The sequence below is a fragment of the Equus asinus genome, chromosome 6 (assembly GCF_041296235.1).
Source record: "Equus asinus isolate D_3611 breed Donkey chromosome 6, EquAss-T2T_v2, whole genome shotgun sequence".
In the NCBI taxonomy this organism is placed as follows: Eukaryota; Metazoa; Chordata; class Mammalia; order Perissodactyla; family Equidae; genus Equus; species Equus asinus.
In genome coordinates, this window is record NC_091795.1 from 12072957 (window position 1) to 12089923 (window position 16967).

At 42.0% G+C, this 16967-nt stretch overlaps 1 protein-coding gene across 1 annotated transcript in view; it reads right to left on the minus strand.

The window, feature by feature from the left end:
* Positions 1-1508: 1508 nt before the first annotated feature.
* SLC9A4 (solute carrier family 9 member A4) overlaps positions 1509-16967 on the minus strand; it is a 60805-nt gene continuing 45346 nt past the window's right edge. The window contains exons 10-12 of the mRNA XM_014854120.3: positions 13219-13350; positions 12372-12459; positions 1509-8250 (exon numbers count right to left, since the gene is read on the minus strand). Coding sequence (XP_014709606.3) covers positions 7895-8250; positions 12372-12459; positions 13219-13350 — 576 coding nt within the window. The 3' untranslated portion in view covers positions 1509-7894. The remainder of the gene's footprint in view (positions 8251-12371; positions 12460-13218; positions 13351-16967) is intronic.

Here is a 16967-nt window from a genome sequence, read left to right on the forward strand (position 1 = left end):
CTTTGGACTTATTAGGACGTATTGTGCAGCAACATTTCCCCAGGGCTTTCTTTGTGTCTGGCATTCAAAGAGTTTATAGTCTAGAAAAGAACACTGGGCAATATTCCAACACTTACAAATAACATACAAAATTTTAAATTATCTTCCTCTGTATGATGGTTTCCTTAGCCTACCCTAGATACCATGCTGGGTCTAATGTGATTTAATCACAATTGTACCTTTTCTCCTCCAATAAATTCTTCCCACCTCCTCAAGTCATTACGAAACTATTAATCCACTTGTAAGTTACTCCCAAAACAGTTGTGTCCTGCTCATTCTGACTGGAAGAATTTGTTTACCCCAATTCGCCATGGACGTATTTTACCTTACAAATATTCATTTTCATTCTTGCAATATTTGTCCAGATATTTTTAACAGAGAGCTGCCCGAAGCTCCATGTATTGTAGAGTAAGCCTGCAGAAATTCCAGTCGTTTTGTCTAAATTCAGAACTTGAAATTCAGCACCAGGGGTGTGGGTGGAGTACAGCAACCATTGTTTGCTAAACGCTGTGCTCTTAAAACTGCTGGTTTGTCCTGCCCTGCTCTGTGTGCCTTTCCTCTGGGTGTGCCCTTGGGTGAGGGAGGATCTGTCCTTTTGTCCCCTTGTTTTAAGAATATCCCCTTTCTGGAGGAGAGAACATTTATCCTTCTTTCTTCTTTCTGATTGGCAGTTTTTTTTAACTTCTGCATTTAGACCTTTGGGGACCCTCCCATCCACATAGCCCCTTTTAAAGATGGCATAGTTAGATAATAGGGCTGCCTGCTGAACCAGGTCCAGGACAAGCAGAACTCACAACAAGGGCAGCCTTCACCCGTGAAACAGGACACCAGCGAAACCCAGAGACTGAGTTTCACTCGCTCTGTTACCTAGAAAAATTCCTGTAAGAAAACAAAATAAATGAAACATTGTGGGCCTTCTTTCCTTTTAAACTGGTCCAGGGCCATGGTTCTAGGTAACCCCTTATTTTAAAAGTTTCTAGCTGGCTTCTATGTCTAGTATTTTCATTAGCTCAAAGATAAAATCCAATAGGAATAAAAATATTTAAATTAAAAAAAAATCAGTTAAAGGATAATTCAAGTTCTCACTTCACTATAATTAAAGACTTCTGAATCAATGATTTGGCCAAAGCCACTGTCAGCTTCAATTAGCACTTCCATACCAAGTTAACAGAAAGGAAACTGGTGTCAGTGGCAACAGTGTATAAACAAGACCTAAACTATTCTTGATTTAGTGACGTGATCTTAAGAATTCAAATGATGGTGGCATATGGCAGATTGACGTTTTAGGTTACTCTATTCTTCACAACAGCCATAAGGGTATGACTACAGCTTAGTGGATAGAGTTATGCCTTTGGAGTCAGACAGCTCTTATGAGAATTACATTCTTAAAAAAATGTATACATAAAGTTCTTTAGTAAAAAGCTGAGCACGTTGCATGTTTTCAATTAATGGTACAGTGCTTACCAAGAATATAAATTCCTCTCTGATTATTATATGAATGCTTCAATAGTCAAAGTCCTTCTGCCACCCCCTTCCATCCTTTCAGTGGGTCGCTGGTTTATATTTCCATCATAAGTCGACAGCACGGTGCAGTGTTTCAGAGCTGCCCGGGACCGTGGAGCTTGTCTGGGTGGGACTTTATCTGAGGACCAAAAACAAAGTTCCTTGGAAACTACATATAACTGATATTCAAAAGAAACAATTTAAAATCAGACACAAAACATTTTATTTGAGTCCTCAAAACAAATCTTAATGACACAAATGATCAATCCTGCTCATCACCCACTTTTCAGATCATCCATTAGATTTGTAAAAGCAGATTTTCAAAATCACGATACAAAATCTGTACTGATTTGTCCCTTCTAAAGCAAAGTTCTTTTCTGGCAGGATGAAGCTTCTCTGTTTCTTCCCATTGGATCTTTCCCAAGTGAGAAAGAGAACTACGTGTGGCTCTGGTCACTAAATTCCCAGCTCTTCTCAGGGAGAGAGTTCAGGTCGCTGGTGATGGAGCAGGCAGACTTGGTTTCCGAGATCTTCTCTGGAAGCAGGGAGACCTTGGAGCTGTTACTTAATCTCCCTAAACCTGTTTCTTTTCAGATGGTGATACCACATGGACGTATGTAAAGCATTTTGAATAGTGCCTGGGATACAATAAGCACTTTCTACATGTTGGCTGCTATGGTTCTGTTCGAGGCTGATATTCTAGAACACAGAGGAAACACCTTGCTTTTAGGACCACCCACTTCGGTTCTACATCTGTATTCCTGTGCCTGGAAACAGAGTAGCCACTGCCCTGGTTCCAGTTACTTTGTTGAATAAACTCTGACTCCCAGAAGGCCGGACGATGAAAATTTAGATTAACCTGCCATACTTACTTGAGCACCCCTGGCTCATTAGAGTCTCAGAAAGAAAAAAATTTTTAAATCAAATCTTGTGCACAGATGAAACAACACATCACTTGCTAATTGCAGGAGACACTAGCACTGATGCGGGCATCTCTTTCATTCCCCTTGGCTTATGGCCCAATTAACAATTAACAGCGACTGATGTCCTAGAAGGAAGCTCTCTGTCTGCACTGCTGGGTTTTCTCAGGAGGAGTTAGAAATAAGATATTTGACAGAGTTTAAACAGGAAAAAAATTAAAACCTACAAGAAACCACCTGTTTTATTTGTGGATAAAATATACTTGCGAAAGCCCTAGACAACACCAATACATTCACTGGCTTTATTTATTAAAAAAATTTACTGCGGGCCAGCCTGGTGGCATAGCAGTTAAGTTTGCATACTCCGCCTTGGTAGCCTGGGGTTTGCTCATTCCAATCCTGGCTGCAGACCTACCCATTGCTCATCAAGCTATGCTGTGGTAGGCATCCAACATATAAAGTAGAGGAAGATGGGCACAGATGTTAGCTCAGAGTCACTCTTCCTCAGCAAACAGAGGAGGATTGGTAGCAGATGTTAGCTCAGAGCTAATCTCCCTCAAAGAAAAAAAAATTTACCGAGCCAGCCCTGATGGCCTAGTGGTTAAAGTTTGGTGCTCTCATCACCTCGGCAGCCCAGGTTCACTTCCTGGTTGCAGAACCACACCTCCTGTCTGTCAGTTACCATGCTGTGGTGGTGGCTCACATAGACGACGGTCAAAGGATTTACAACTAGGATATACAACCATGCACTGGTGCTTTCAGAAGGGGTGAAAAAAGATGAAGATTGGCAACAGATGTTAGCCCATGGCAAATCTTTCCTGGCCAAAAAGAAAAAAAAATTACTTTTCCTAATTTTGGAAAGTTAGGAAACATACTAGAAACTTTTTTTTTTTTTTCCTGTGCTGAAAATTCTTGAACACTTATCTCTCTAGCTAATATTCCTAAGTTAAGATAATCACTTTTTGGAGGGGAGGTCTTGTATAGAAAAGAAGTTGAAAACTGAGGAATTAAACTCCATTGAATATTTCCCCAACAAAGAGACATTTTCTCTTTCTTCACTAGGTGCCTATCATGAGAAGCAGTGGCAGGGCCTCTGAATTCATTGTATATTTGAGAATAAACCATGCTTACAATAGTACACCTGAGTAACTATCCCAAAAGTTGGAAAATGCAATAATTTTGAGGTAAGAACGAAAAAATAAACAAGTTTTGACTGTAAAACATGAATTGGCATCCAGACCTTATGTGGGTTTTCTGTTGATTGATGGATGCTGGATAGTGGCATGACCAGGGGCAACTATGATCACGTTTTTCAATGCTATTTCTGTCACATCCTCTCCCCAGTCCCCCCAAATATCCTCTATTATGTCAATCAAACTGCTTCTCAGAAAAGTCTCAGATATCTGTTATTTATACCTCTTCATGTAATCAAATCAATGTATGTCCTCTCTCATGAGTTTATGTATTTTAAATAATTATAGCTTTAGTGATCGAGCTCTTACTATAAAACAAGCACTAAGTCAAGAATTTTACATATATTGTCTCATTTAATCCTCATGATCATTATATGAGGTAGATAAAATTATTACCTTATTTTATCAATTGGTGAATTTCAGCTTAGGGAAGACATCAAGTTGCCCTAGGTCCCACAGCTGAAGTGGTCTGACTTCGGAGCCTGAGCCCTCAACTGACCATATGGATTTGAATACCTAAATGATCTGAGTGGCAGGCATCCAAACAGGTGAGGAAGTATTCTGGAAGCTTCCGTGAAGGCTGAAGCCAACACTCTAGGCTAGAGACCTGAGTTCTGCCACACACCTGCCATAGTAGTCGCCTTACAGATAGGAATGGTGATTCTATCACTAATTCAGATGGCAATTCCAGCCCTTCTTCCCATGACCCTTTGTCTTTTTCCAAGAAGAGAAACACAGGGGTATGTGGCCTTCATGAGAGAGGGAAGAGCGTGAAGGAAGCATAATGAAGTTCCAGAATGTCATCTCCATTTTGTCATAGCAGATTCCCTTTACAGCCAATCTTTCTCTTTTAGCAGGTTGATTAAAGACAGGAGAGGTGCCCATGGTATCATGTTAGGGTTGAGGAGGATAAATAAGAACATTTCCCATATCCCAAACACCAGAAAATGTGTGGAAAACCTTTACGGTGGAAAGCTGCTGTATAGCACAAATCAAAGGAAGTGCTACTTTACCAACATCAGAATTCACTGAAACCCAAGACCATTCAGGCCAGCAATATGAACAGCTTTGAGAAAGTAAAACACAAAACAAAACAAACAAAAAGCTTACAGAGGGAAATTAGGACTTTGTGGGTTGTGTGTCCAATTTTTTGAAGTTGTAAAAGTTGAAGAAGTAAAAGGGCAAATTCTACCACTGGCAGAGAAGGTGGATGGCTCAGGGGACAGCAGCCAGACCCAGGAGGGCACCCCTCATGGGACCCCATCCACACCCCAAGGTGAGTAGGGAACAAGAACCAGATTGTCCTCACACTCAAGAGGAAACTTTCTCTGCTGCACTGCTAGGTGCCTGTTGGAAAAACTCATCATGTGAAACCGGTACCCAAGAGCATTCTGGGGCAGCATCCATGACACTCTCAACCAATCCCCAAAGCGGGCTCTGGCTTATGGAATGAAGATCAGATCACACTGCACTTTGAAAAAATCCTGGATGATAAACAAAGAGGCCATTTCCTCCAGGAGGTCTGCAAGTCTATGAGAGCTGCCAGGACAGGTGGTGAGGGCCCTCAATCTGCCTCACCTTCCAGGTGGGAGCTCCAGGACCTCTTCCCAGACTCGGTCCAGGCAGTGTCTACAAGAACAAATGACCTCGGGGCAAACGACTCTATTGTGGCTTCTACTAATTAAAGGGGCAAGTTCCAAAGTACTCACTAAATCCCACCACCCTTTTCTGAAAAGGCACCAGCATCTCAGAGAAAAACAGGAGAGTCACACAGACTCCACTAATCCTTGGCCCTTGCTGGCTACTCTGCGTAGGGGCTTTCACAGTGTGGATTTCTGCTGTTCTGTGGAGAGTCCAGCAAGGGACACAGGCGCTCTTCACTTCTCGAGAATCAGCTTTACAGATGGCTTTGGAAAGGTGATTTCTGACGACCCCTCTCTGTCTCTGTATCTCCATCTACAGTTTAAGGATTATGACTCACTGACTCCCCCTCATGGAGCATAAAGTTTTTTCTGTTACTTTGACTGCTTATTTGTTTAAAGAAAAAGGAGAACCCAGAGATCCCTGGATTTTATAGGTGCTTCTATCCCTTTGGGCTGATTACCATTATCTGGTAGTGTGTCATTTTCACTAAAATCAAAGTATTCTTGATAACTCATAAGCAGTCTTCTATTTCAGATTCAGAAGAAGAAAGACAAGCAGCCTCCTTTGACAGCCATTTCTTCCACTGCAGGAGGAACCTAAGTGAATGGCGTTCACAAAAATACAAACCCAGGGAAAGTCGTATGTCCTTTGACAGTCACTGGCATCCACGAGCTATACTAGAGGACAAGCCCACGCCCTTCAGGGGAAAGCAGACCCTGAACGGGCACCAGGTAGCTTCTCCAGACCTTGTTTTTGTCACCTGGAAAATAAGAATATGTGACAACATCTCTAATGCCCTTGCCAGCTCTAAATTGTCGTGTCACTTCAACATTTATAGACAATCTACCAGGTACAAGTTACTATAATAACTGAGAGAAAAAGTTGATAAAAGCTAAAAACAAAAAAAGTAGAAGAAAGATAAAGCCAAGAAATAAAAAATACAGCTGATGAAGGGATAAAAATTAAAATGAACACACTATCCTCCTCATCTGTCTGACCACGGACCATCGGATGCACACGCACATGCATAAGCGTAATTCCCAGAGAAGTTCTGTGACACGTCTGAAGTGGTGTGGGGCACCAAGGAGGAGAGTGATCACTTGGTCACTTCTGATCCAGGGGATCAAGGCAGGCCTAGGGAGCAGAGTGCAGTGGATCACGGCCTTTAAAGATGAATAGGATTAAATCAGTTGGGAATGGTTACAGATACCAAAAATGGCAATGATAAAGAATATTATGATTAATTGATTAATATAGATTAGCCATTTGGCATAATAAATAGCACTTAATAAATATTTGTTACTCTATAGGTGGCCAGAAGAGAGAGTAGAGGAAGAGAGGGGAAGGAGTGAGGAAAGATTAAGCCATCTAGCCAAGTTGATGAGCTGGAGTCCAGGTTCAAGGTCACGTTTGGGGATGTTGAGGATGGAAAATTAAATTGGAAAATAGTTGTTAGCCCTAGATACAGAGAACAAACTGGTGGTTGCCAGAGGAGAGGGGGTGGGGAGTTGGGTGAAACAGGCGAAGGGAACTAAGAGGTACGAGCTTCCAGTTATAAAATAAATGTCACACGGATGAAATGTACGGCATAGGGAATGTAGTCAATAACATTGCAGTAACTTTGTATGGTGACAGATGGTAACTGGACTTACCGCAGTGAGCATTTTGTCATGAATATAAATGTTGAATCATTAGGAGGTACGCCTGAAACTAACATAATATTGTATGTCAACTATACGTTGGTTAAAAAAATGACTAGATAATGGTCTAAAAATAATAAACATTGTTATAGTCTAGAAAAGAAACCCTAGAGCAAGATATCATACCCTACACGGCGCATCTCACGAATACCTGTCGTCTGCGTCATTGCTGTTAAAGCCCGTTATGGCTGTTTTGTTTCTAATATTTATTTTTAAAATAAATATTCCAATTAGAAAATAGACTGCTGATTAATCTACTAGAATAATCTGTTCACAGATTAGTCCTATAGTCTGTATCACTTCTGTCAGTCATTGCTACTGATTAAATATGGCAATGTGATGACAAATGGTGCCTCTCCTCAGAAATACAATTATTACATAGTGCATATCAAAATCCAAATCGAATGTATTCACTTGGGAGGGAGGACAATTAGCTTGTGAAGCCAGCAACTCACCACGTGACCTTGGGCAAAGTGTTTTTACCCATAAACAGAGGTGGTTGGACCAGACTATTTCTAAGGCCTCTCCTAGTTCTAACTTGATTATAAGGCGCACATGCATATGGTCAAGGTGAATTACTGACAAATCACGCTTGTATCTCAATGAATTACATGGATCACACACTCTTAGTGATTCATAGTGAATAATTTTGGGGGTGACTAAGTTCTATCCCTCACAGGGAATTCATCTACTAAGTACATCAGCTACGAACAGCAGAGCCTACAAGTTGCTCTCAGGCCTCCGAAAAATCTCCCGGCCTGGTGTAGATGCATGTCTGATATCTTCAAAAAAGGAAAACTCGGTAGCTTTCTTCAGAACTCTGAAAATCCTTCTTTGACAATAATAGGAAGACAGGCTCCTGAAAAACACAGAAACAATCTTGCGGACAATAAAGCTATTTTCTTCTAAGCAAAGGACTGTGGGACTTGTGGTGCTCCCTGCTGGGTCTGTGCTCAGGTGGCCATCCGGGCCCAATCGCTGATGCCTCTTCCGCACTCTCCTCTCCAGATTCATACTCCTCATCTACTGCACGAAACAGTGGTTTGGGCCTTAAAGCTGCCCTTCTTCCTTGGCCAACATGCTCTTCTTGGCTTGTATTTCTTTGATAACGGAAGTTGGTCGGCTTCCTTCCTCTGTATAAACTCTTCATCGGGATTATTTCTTGTGTTGGGTATCTTTCTTGAGGCAAATCTCTTTGAGAGTGTTCTTTGAACATGATGGATGGGAGTTCTGAGTCACTGCTGTCATTGTCTAAGAAAATATGACAAGAGGAGGAAAGAACAAGACTTAAGATCAGAGAGTTAAGACTTAATATCCAGACAGCAAGAACTCAGAGTGAAGCTGAGTCATTCTTGAGCTTCCAGCTCTTATACTCAACTTTCTGATCAGCATGATTTTCCCCTTTCAAGGTGGCTACCCTAAGAGAGGAGTGGAAAAGAAGCTATACACGCAACGTTATAAATAAACAGAAATGCATGGAAACCTGTGTATCAAGCTAGTCTTTTCCAGGTCAGTAAGGGAGTGTTTTTGTACAAACTGAGATCAATTGGCCATAGGCATTAGGCCATAAGGCACAAAGCTACTTTGTGTAGTCGAAGACCAATGCTAAACTGAAGGTTACATCGTACAGTGATATGAAAATGATTGGTTTTATCTTAGTTTGTTTTTTAATCAGTGGTTACCAGAAAGCCGTAAATCTGAGTTTTATCCCTTTGACCTTGAAATAGCCAATCATGGAGAAACAGGGATGGGAGGGAGTCACAGGAGAGAGCCATGTGTGGAAGACAACCCTGACTCGAAGCTCTTCTCTCAAAGGAAGTAAGAAGGTGAACAGATTGTGGTGGCACACAATGGCAGTGACAATGATGGTGACAGCCATTTCCTGAGATCTTACTATGTCACTGTGCTAATCCTTTCACATCTATTATGCCATTTAATCCTCATAACAACCCTTTGAAATGAGTAAAATTATGACCCTCATTTCAGTGTTAAAGAGGCTGAGGTTTCAAGAGATGAAGTGACTTTCAGTGTCACACAATAAAGATGGGAGTAGAGCTTGGGCAGAGCCTATCCAGCTGTGATCTTCCCTTCACCTGGCTGTCACTGTCTCCTTGCCACGCGTGGGTTCGGAGGGCTCCGCATGAGAGGAGGGAAGCCACTGGACATCTCTGTAAAGCATCCTCTGAGGTGGCCTTCCAAACATCTGACCCCTGCCTGGGACACTGCCTTTTCCCTGCTTCACTGTGCACACATCTTTGAAAGAATATATTTCAAAAATCTCTTTTATTTTCATTTCTTCAAAGTTTTAACCTTATCAATTTATTCCCCTTTAAATATTCTCTTGAGAATTTAGGTATTTTAAGACTGTTGTATTTAAATCCAAAAGCAGGCTTCTTTTGCCTGCTCTCTCCTCTCTCCTAAAAAAACAAAACAAAAACCCCACAGGTAGAACTAATATGCACACAGGTATATACTTGACAAGATGTGTTTAAAATGTGGGACATCAGAAAATCCTAGAATACCCTGTTCACTAATGTTTTTCAAAGTGTGAGCAAGTTCTCCTGACAACATGGCCTAGAGGTTGAGGAGGGCAGGGGGCAAGAATCAACTGCTTTGAACAAAGAACACATTAGTTAGCATATTTGTCCATTTTTTCATGACTTCTCTTTAATTTGTGCTCTACGATCTGGCCTGGGACCAGCATTCCTCTTGGTCCTTTGGTGCTGGAACACCACCTAAGGAAACAACGGCCTGGATACTTCTGCCCCCAAGAGCCACTCCTCCCTCTCACTCTCCTCTGTTCCCCCTCCTGGTTTCCAACTGCTCCTCTGAGTATCAGCTCCCCATCAGCGAACAGATTCGAGCCACAGTTTCCTGACCACCCTCTGGTCATGGAAAGTGGGTTCCATGTACTAGGAAGAGGCTTGGGCAGGTAACTTGCAAGGAAGATCGAGCAGATTTGATTAATCAGAATAAAAATTTCTGAATGGCAAATAAGTCTAAAAACTAGAAGATAAACTTGAGGAAAAGTCATTGGCAACAAATACGAAATGATGGATGATATCCTTGTTATACAGTGTTCTTCAAATTCATTTTAAGAAAGCAAATAACTAAATAAAAAAAGATGGGCAAAGGCACAAATAGAAACTTCCCCCAAAGAAATACAATTGCCTCTAAAAATATGAAAATATGTTCAACCTCACTAAAAATCAGAGACTCATATGAAAATTAAATATGGTATATAAATTTTATCTAGTCATATCATAGATTACTCAAAAGTTTGACAATATCCCAGTGATGATAAAAGTGTTCAGAAATGACCTTTCCCATAGACTGCTGATCTGAGAGTAGATTTACATATATATAATTTTTTTAATTATCTTTTTTTTTGGTGAGGAAGATTGGCCCTGAGCTAACATCTGTTGCCAATCTTCCTCTTTTTTTTTCTCCCCAAAGCCCCAGTACATAGTTGTAAGTCCTTCTAGTTCTTCTATATGGGACACCACCACAGCACGGCTTGATGAGCAGCGCGTAGGTCCGCACCCAGGATCTGAACCTGCAAACCCCGGGCTGCCAAGGCGAAGCACGTGAACTTAACTAATATGCCACTGGGCTGGCCCCTAAATATATATAATTTTTAACCTAAAAATTTTACTTTCAGGAAAATGTATTAAGGGAATAGAGTCATGCATTGCTTAACGATGGAGATATGTTCTGAGAAATGCATCATTAGGTAATTCCATCATTGTGCAAACATCATAGAGTGTACTTACAAAACCCAGATGGTATAGCGTACTACACACCTAGGCCATATGGTACTAATTTTATGGGACCGCTGCTGTATATGTAGTCTGTCGTTGACCACAATGTTGTTATGCAGCACGAGACTGTAATTGGTTATCTGTGCAAAGATCAATCACAAGTGATCCAAGGTGCTTATCAGATATCATTGCTTATATGCACTAAAAACTGGAAATATCTTAAATACTTGCTAATAGAATTTACCTAAATAAGCTATGGTGCTTTTATATAATTGGCTATTATTAAGTCATTAAAAATGATCATTAGGTTCATATCTATTGACATGGAAATATGTCCACATTATATGATTGACTAGGCAATTTATAATAATTACGACACAATGACTATACTATGATTTTATATAATATGATGCTGCATGTTTGTGTTTTTGTTTTTTGGGTTTTTTTGGGTATCAAGTACAAGTAGAGTAAGGATCACGATGGGGTAGAAAGAATTATAGAAGGCTGCTTCCCAAAATATTCTCTAATGATTCTATCTTGGTGCTGGGGTTTCAAATGCTTTTTACTTTTTTGTATGCTTTGCTCTATTGATTGATTTTATATCGAGCATCTTTTCAAATCAGAAAAAAGTAAAGTTTGATCTTAAAGAATAGTTATATTTAGTCAATTATTTAATTCTCAAATTCTATGTGTTTACTTTATGTGAATTTCCAAGATGATTTTAAGTCTTAAAAATTTAGGAAAATTTGAGGTCAGCCCGTCGCCGAGTGGTTAAGTTCGTTCGCTCCGCTTCGGTGGCCCAGGGTTTCAACGGTTCGGATCCTGGGTGTGGACACGGCACTGCTCATTAGGCCATATTGAGGTGGTGTCCCACATGCCACAACTAAAAGGACTCACAACTAAAAATTAAAAAATATACAACTATATACCGGGGGGATTTGGGGAGAAAAAGCAGAAAAAAAAAGATTGGCAATGCTGTTAGCTCAGGTGCCATTCTTTAAAAAAGAAACAATTTCGGAAAATTAAAATAGCATAGCATATTATATGAATTATACATATCACCTTTTTCTAATAGAAAATTATTTTATGTACACATTTTAAGAATAATAACTTGGCTTTTATTAGAATAGGCAGTTTCAGTGGCTCTAGGAATTCTCCTTAAGCATTAGATATTAAGTGGGAAACATTAATCAGTAAATCTGATGAAATTATCTTAGTAAAATTTAACCACCTTGAAGAATTTTGCTAGTTTTTGAGCCATGGGTGAGTCATATAACTTCAAAAAAGTGTGCACTTTACATTTCTACATTCTGTAAGCCCTTTGGCTGTAGCCATGTATGGCCCACGAGCTAAGAATGGTTGGTACATTTTTCAAGCACTCAAAAAAGATTAAAAGAAGAATATTTCCTGACAAGTAAAAATTTACATGAAATTCAAATTTCAGTGTCCATAATTAAAGTTCTGAATTAGATTAATAAAAAAGTTGTTTTCTCTTTCTCTTGTCATATAAGTAGCTATACAATATTCTTGATTTTGCCTTTTGGCCCATGAAAATATTGACCATCTGACCCTTTACAGAAAAGAGGAAGAGCAGCCAGGCAGGCAGGTTACCTGTGAACTCAGCAACTCTCCTGTGTCTACTTGCTGGCTGAGGATTGCCGTAGGGAAAGGAGAGGTAGCGGATGTTTTTGGCACTGGCCTGTGGGTAAAAAGTAGAAATAAGCAGGGTTAGCTACTGCAGTTTGGGGCTTCACACAGCAAACGGGGTGAAGGACAGACTTGTACTTCAGCATCTTGTTTGGATTACTGGTTTCCAGTTACTTTCGTTTAAAGAAAACAGAATGCTTCAGCCTTCAGTGTGTGTTTCCTCTCCCTCGCATGATAAACTGGACCGTTACGAGCCCTCAAAGTTACTCCCGCGGCCCCATGGAGATTAAGGTAGAGGTTAGGGTCTACTCCAGCCCCAACCTCCATCCAGAAGTCCCCGTAAGATGGCTTGGATACGGCCTCGAATGGAATAGTTCAGATGCACAGTGGGTGATGTGAAGACGGAGCCCAGGAGCCTTGGCAAGGACAAATTCTTCCCCATATTTTCCTGGGAGAGAAGTAAGCTTCCCAGAGCCAGGGGACTGGCCCACGGAGGTTCCCCGGAATGTTCAGTACCTGGATACCATGGTGTCTGGTCTAGACTCACAGCCCAGTGAGTGTGTTCCGGTCACTGACCCATCCCAGAGGGCAGTTTGCTGCCATGTACCCCATGGACAGACGCCTCGGCTTCCTAAGGCCCTGGACCCAGAGAAGCAGGTTGTCCAGTGTCCTACATTCTCAGACTTTTGTATTTCTCTTGCAACAAGGTGGCAGTTTCGTTTGCTTGTTTAAATATTGATGGCAGTCACCTGAGGAGGCCCTGTACAGGGACGGGCCCAGGTGTCAGGTGAGCCAACCGTCCCCACCTTACCGGTTCTCCCCAGGGCAGGCTGTGGCCTTTCCGCATACTCTCCCTCAAGGTGTTCTGGCGGCGGATCAGAATCTCTTTAGCCTGCTTCTCACTTGTTTGGGGTTTGAGGTTATATTTGTTGTAGGACAGGGTCTGCGGAAAGAACAGAACATCAAATATGTAAGGACATCTCCAGTGCAACTTTTAGCCTCAGGAGGCCATGGAAATATCATGGACTAAGACTGCTGGAGGTGGAAAGTACCATGGAGGTCATCTGAGCATTTGCCTCATTACAAAGGAGCAAGCTGCGGCCCTGAGAAGAAAGGTCTGTGACCAGGGCCACCCCTATCAGGATAGAGCTGTGGTTGGAGCCTGTGCCTTCTGGGTGGTGGAGCAGAGGCCTCCATCTGTCCCCTCCCTCTCTGAGCCTGGCGGGGTCCTCCCCTAGGGTACCCACAGACTTCCATGGCTCCCCACACACTCTCTTTCCCAGTCGTGTCTTTTATGCTAGGCCGGTGGTTACTGAGCATTTGGATTTAATAGATCAGGAAAATGTCAAAACTACTTTGGAAATTTCTGTAAGGTTCCTATTTTTTAATTTTGCCAATTAAAGATGCACACAAAAAAATCAACCAATTACTATTACCATCATCAGTTCAAAAAGGAAGTGGTCTTTTAACCAAAATTGTAGGAAGGATATAATCTCAGAGAAAGAACAGTCCTTCAAATTGAATCAATTTAACTTTATGAAAAATTCCTTCTTTGCCCTTACCCAAGGCCAGGGAAACTTGTCTTGGACCATAGACCAGCACTGGTCCTCAGACAGATGTTTGCAAAGCACTCAACTTCTCCCCCTTCCTGCTCACTCAAGGGTCTGCAGTGAATTCCCAGTTTCCTCTGGGTCAGTAGGTCTCATTGGATAACAGGATCAGAATGGTAGGCACTACCCGTCCCGGTTAATGGATGCTTTAAGAAGGATTTTCAGCAACAGAGCAAAAGCTCTGTGTGCCAGTTGCCATGGTAGGCACAGGAATAAAAAAAAATGGATAAATTAGGATTCTGGTCTCCAAAAGGCTTATAGTCTATCTAGGAACTCAAACAAATAAGCATATCCCAGTATGTGCTCAGGTGAGAGAGAAGACATTGGCTTCTGCCTGGAGTCATGGAGCACAGGCAGGATGCATAACCCAGTCTTGGGTGGGACAGGTGCACTTCCCTGAGCTGCGGCCTGAAGGATGAGTGGATGCTCCCTCCAGGAAGAGGGAACACATGAGATAAGACGCAGCTATGAAACAACTTGGGAGGGAGAGAGAAGGGTCCACTGAAGCAGAGCTGGGAATTTGTTGTCACAGGAGAAGGAAGCACTTAGAGTACAGTGAGAGGTGAGACCACGGGTGCAGGAAGGGGCTGGGCACAACCCGCCAAGAGAGGAGGCCCATCGTTCAGGCCAGGGTGTCAGGTGGGGAGCACACACTCCGACAGATGCCACGAGATGATCCCTGATGTGAGAAAGAAAATGCTCATGTTTCCACTTATTTTTATTAAAAAATGGAAAAGAGACTAAGCTTTATCGGTACTTAATATACGGATTTATAATAGACCCTCTCTTGGTTGAAATATGAGATAGTCAAGTCTCCTGTCAGAAGAGAAGAGGGTCTTTATAACAAGGAGGCATTGACAACCGTGTCCTCATGGGTGTCACTGGCTTTTAGTTTATTGTTTGCGTTTTAGCATATGTACATCCACTTAAGCAGATCTGTGGCTTTTATTATCTATTAACTAAACTCATCGTCACGTAACAGACAATTGTCTAAAAGCAGTTCCACACAGATGGCATAGTTTGGGGGCCTAGGGAAGAATGAAGAGGTAGCAAGCCAACTTTCACTCCTCCTTGTGGGAGATCTTTACCAGCCACTCTTGACGAATTAACCAGTCTGACAAGAACTCGGCAAAAAATTGAATTTTGAAGACAGTTTAAAATAGAGATTCTTATCCACCATCACTAACAAGGGACTTCAACTTAGGTGCATTTAGTTCATTGAGATATTAAAGAACGACATTATGATACCATCATGAAAAATAGCATCTAGAATACCAAGACAAACTTTTACAATTTTTTATCAATGTTAGATTCATGCAAAACTTAATTCAGTGTGCATGTTTGTGTTTACACACATGTACATCTTAAACATATTGCTATGTATAGAATGCTAATGATAGGAATTTTACATGTGTGTGTGTATATATCGCTATGTAGAGGAATGCCAATGATAGAAATTTCCTACACTTTGACTTGAGGGGAGGCTGTACTTTAAGGAATATCTGGACATTTTTTCTTCTATTTCGCCACACATCATGTCACCCATGTGCTTGTCTAATCTGCCCACCTGCAGAGAGGACGGGAGGTCCAGTGCATATAACGTATATGCAAGTTTCTTTCCTCTCCTTCCTCCATTTCTGCCCTTTAATGAAGGAGCCGGTGATTGTTTAAAGCCTGTATTTCCCCCTAAAACTTGAGTTCTATGGGAGAAAGTTGTGCATTCTAGACATGCATTAAATATTTGCTGAAGGAAAGTGAAGTTGAATAAATCGTTTTCCTCCTTTGAAAGTATGTAGAAATTCGGAGAGCGATCTGATCATTTAGGCCATCCCAGGGATTGCCCACCAGTCTCTGACCCATCCTTAGGGTCTGGACTGAGGCCAGGTTCTTCACTTATAAGTTTAGAAAGAGTGTTTCTCAATCTCCATCCTCACCGCATTCCAGACAGCTTCTGCTGTGGTTGTCCCACTGAGGACCTCCAGAGGTTAGTCCTCCAACTTCCCCACCAGTGACAATCCTGTTCTGGATGAGTTGAGGGTTGAGACTTCAGACAGGGGTGGCCGGAGCCCTCCCAGTTGCAACAGGTCCCGCAGGGCCAGCTCAGTTTCAGAACAACTGTCTATTAGAATCCCCCAGAGTCAAACCCTGCACTCATCCCAGCCTTGCCCTGAAGCGACTCCTGAGTCCCAAGACGGCCTCTTCCAAAATGTGCACAGTGAGCAATGCTCCAACCACTAGCCCTGCACCATGTGAGGCCTAGTGACCAATCACCCAGGCTAGAGGACAACAGACGTCACCTTTTGTGACAATCCTTAAAATTGTAGATTGTCCACTAGAAACAAAGCAGACAGACAGTTGTCCTGGGTTGCATCTTTGGAGTGGTTTTCCCTACAAGACAGCAAGAGGCCCATGGTGGAGGGGACGAGTCTCATGACCTGTGGAAAAGACAGTGAGAAAGGAAAGACGGGAAGCGGGAGCACTGGTGAGTTTCACTCTTTCAAAGTAACAAAAACGGAGGCAAAAGCCGTCTCTGTTTATTATTTAGAAAGCCATCTGTTTATTATTTATGTTCTCCCCGTGTGACTTTCCATGGTGCTCAGCAATAAACTCTTTAAATTAAAAGAGGCCTATGTGCTTATTTGGGGGCAAGAAGAAAGGGGGCTACTGCACAGCTTTGAAGGGAGGAACCTGGAGGACAGACCAAACAGGCACCCTTGTGAAAGACAAAGAAGGTGGCTATCTGGGAACCCGCGTAAAAGCAGAAAAAGAGAGAGAATGGGCAGTTAACCTCACTGCCGATGGGGTTGGAGTCCGAGGAGTCCTATCTTCCTTTCTGGACCTTTCCCCACATTCAACCTTCCTAACACTGAGGAAAGGCTGAGCAGCAGGCAGCCTTTGCGCTCTGGTCCTCACTGAGCTAGCCGACACTCTTTGAACCAGGAAGTTCTTC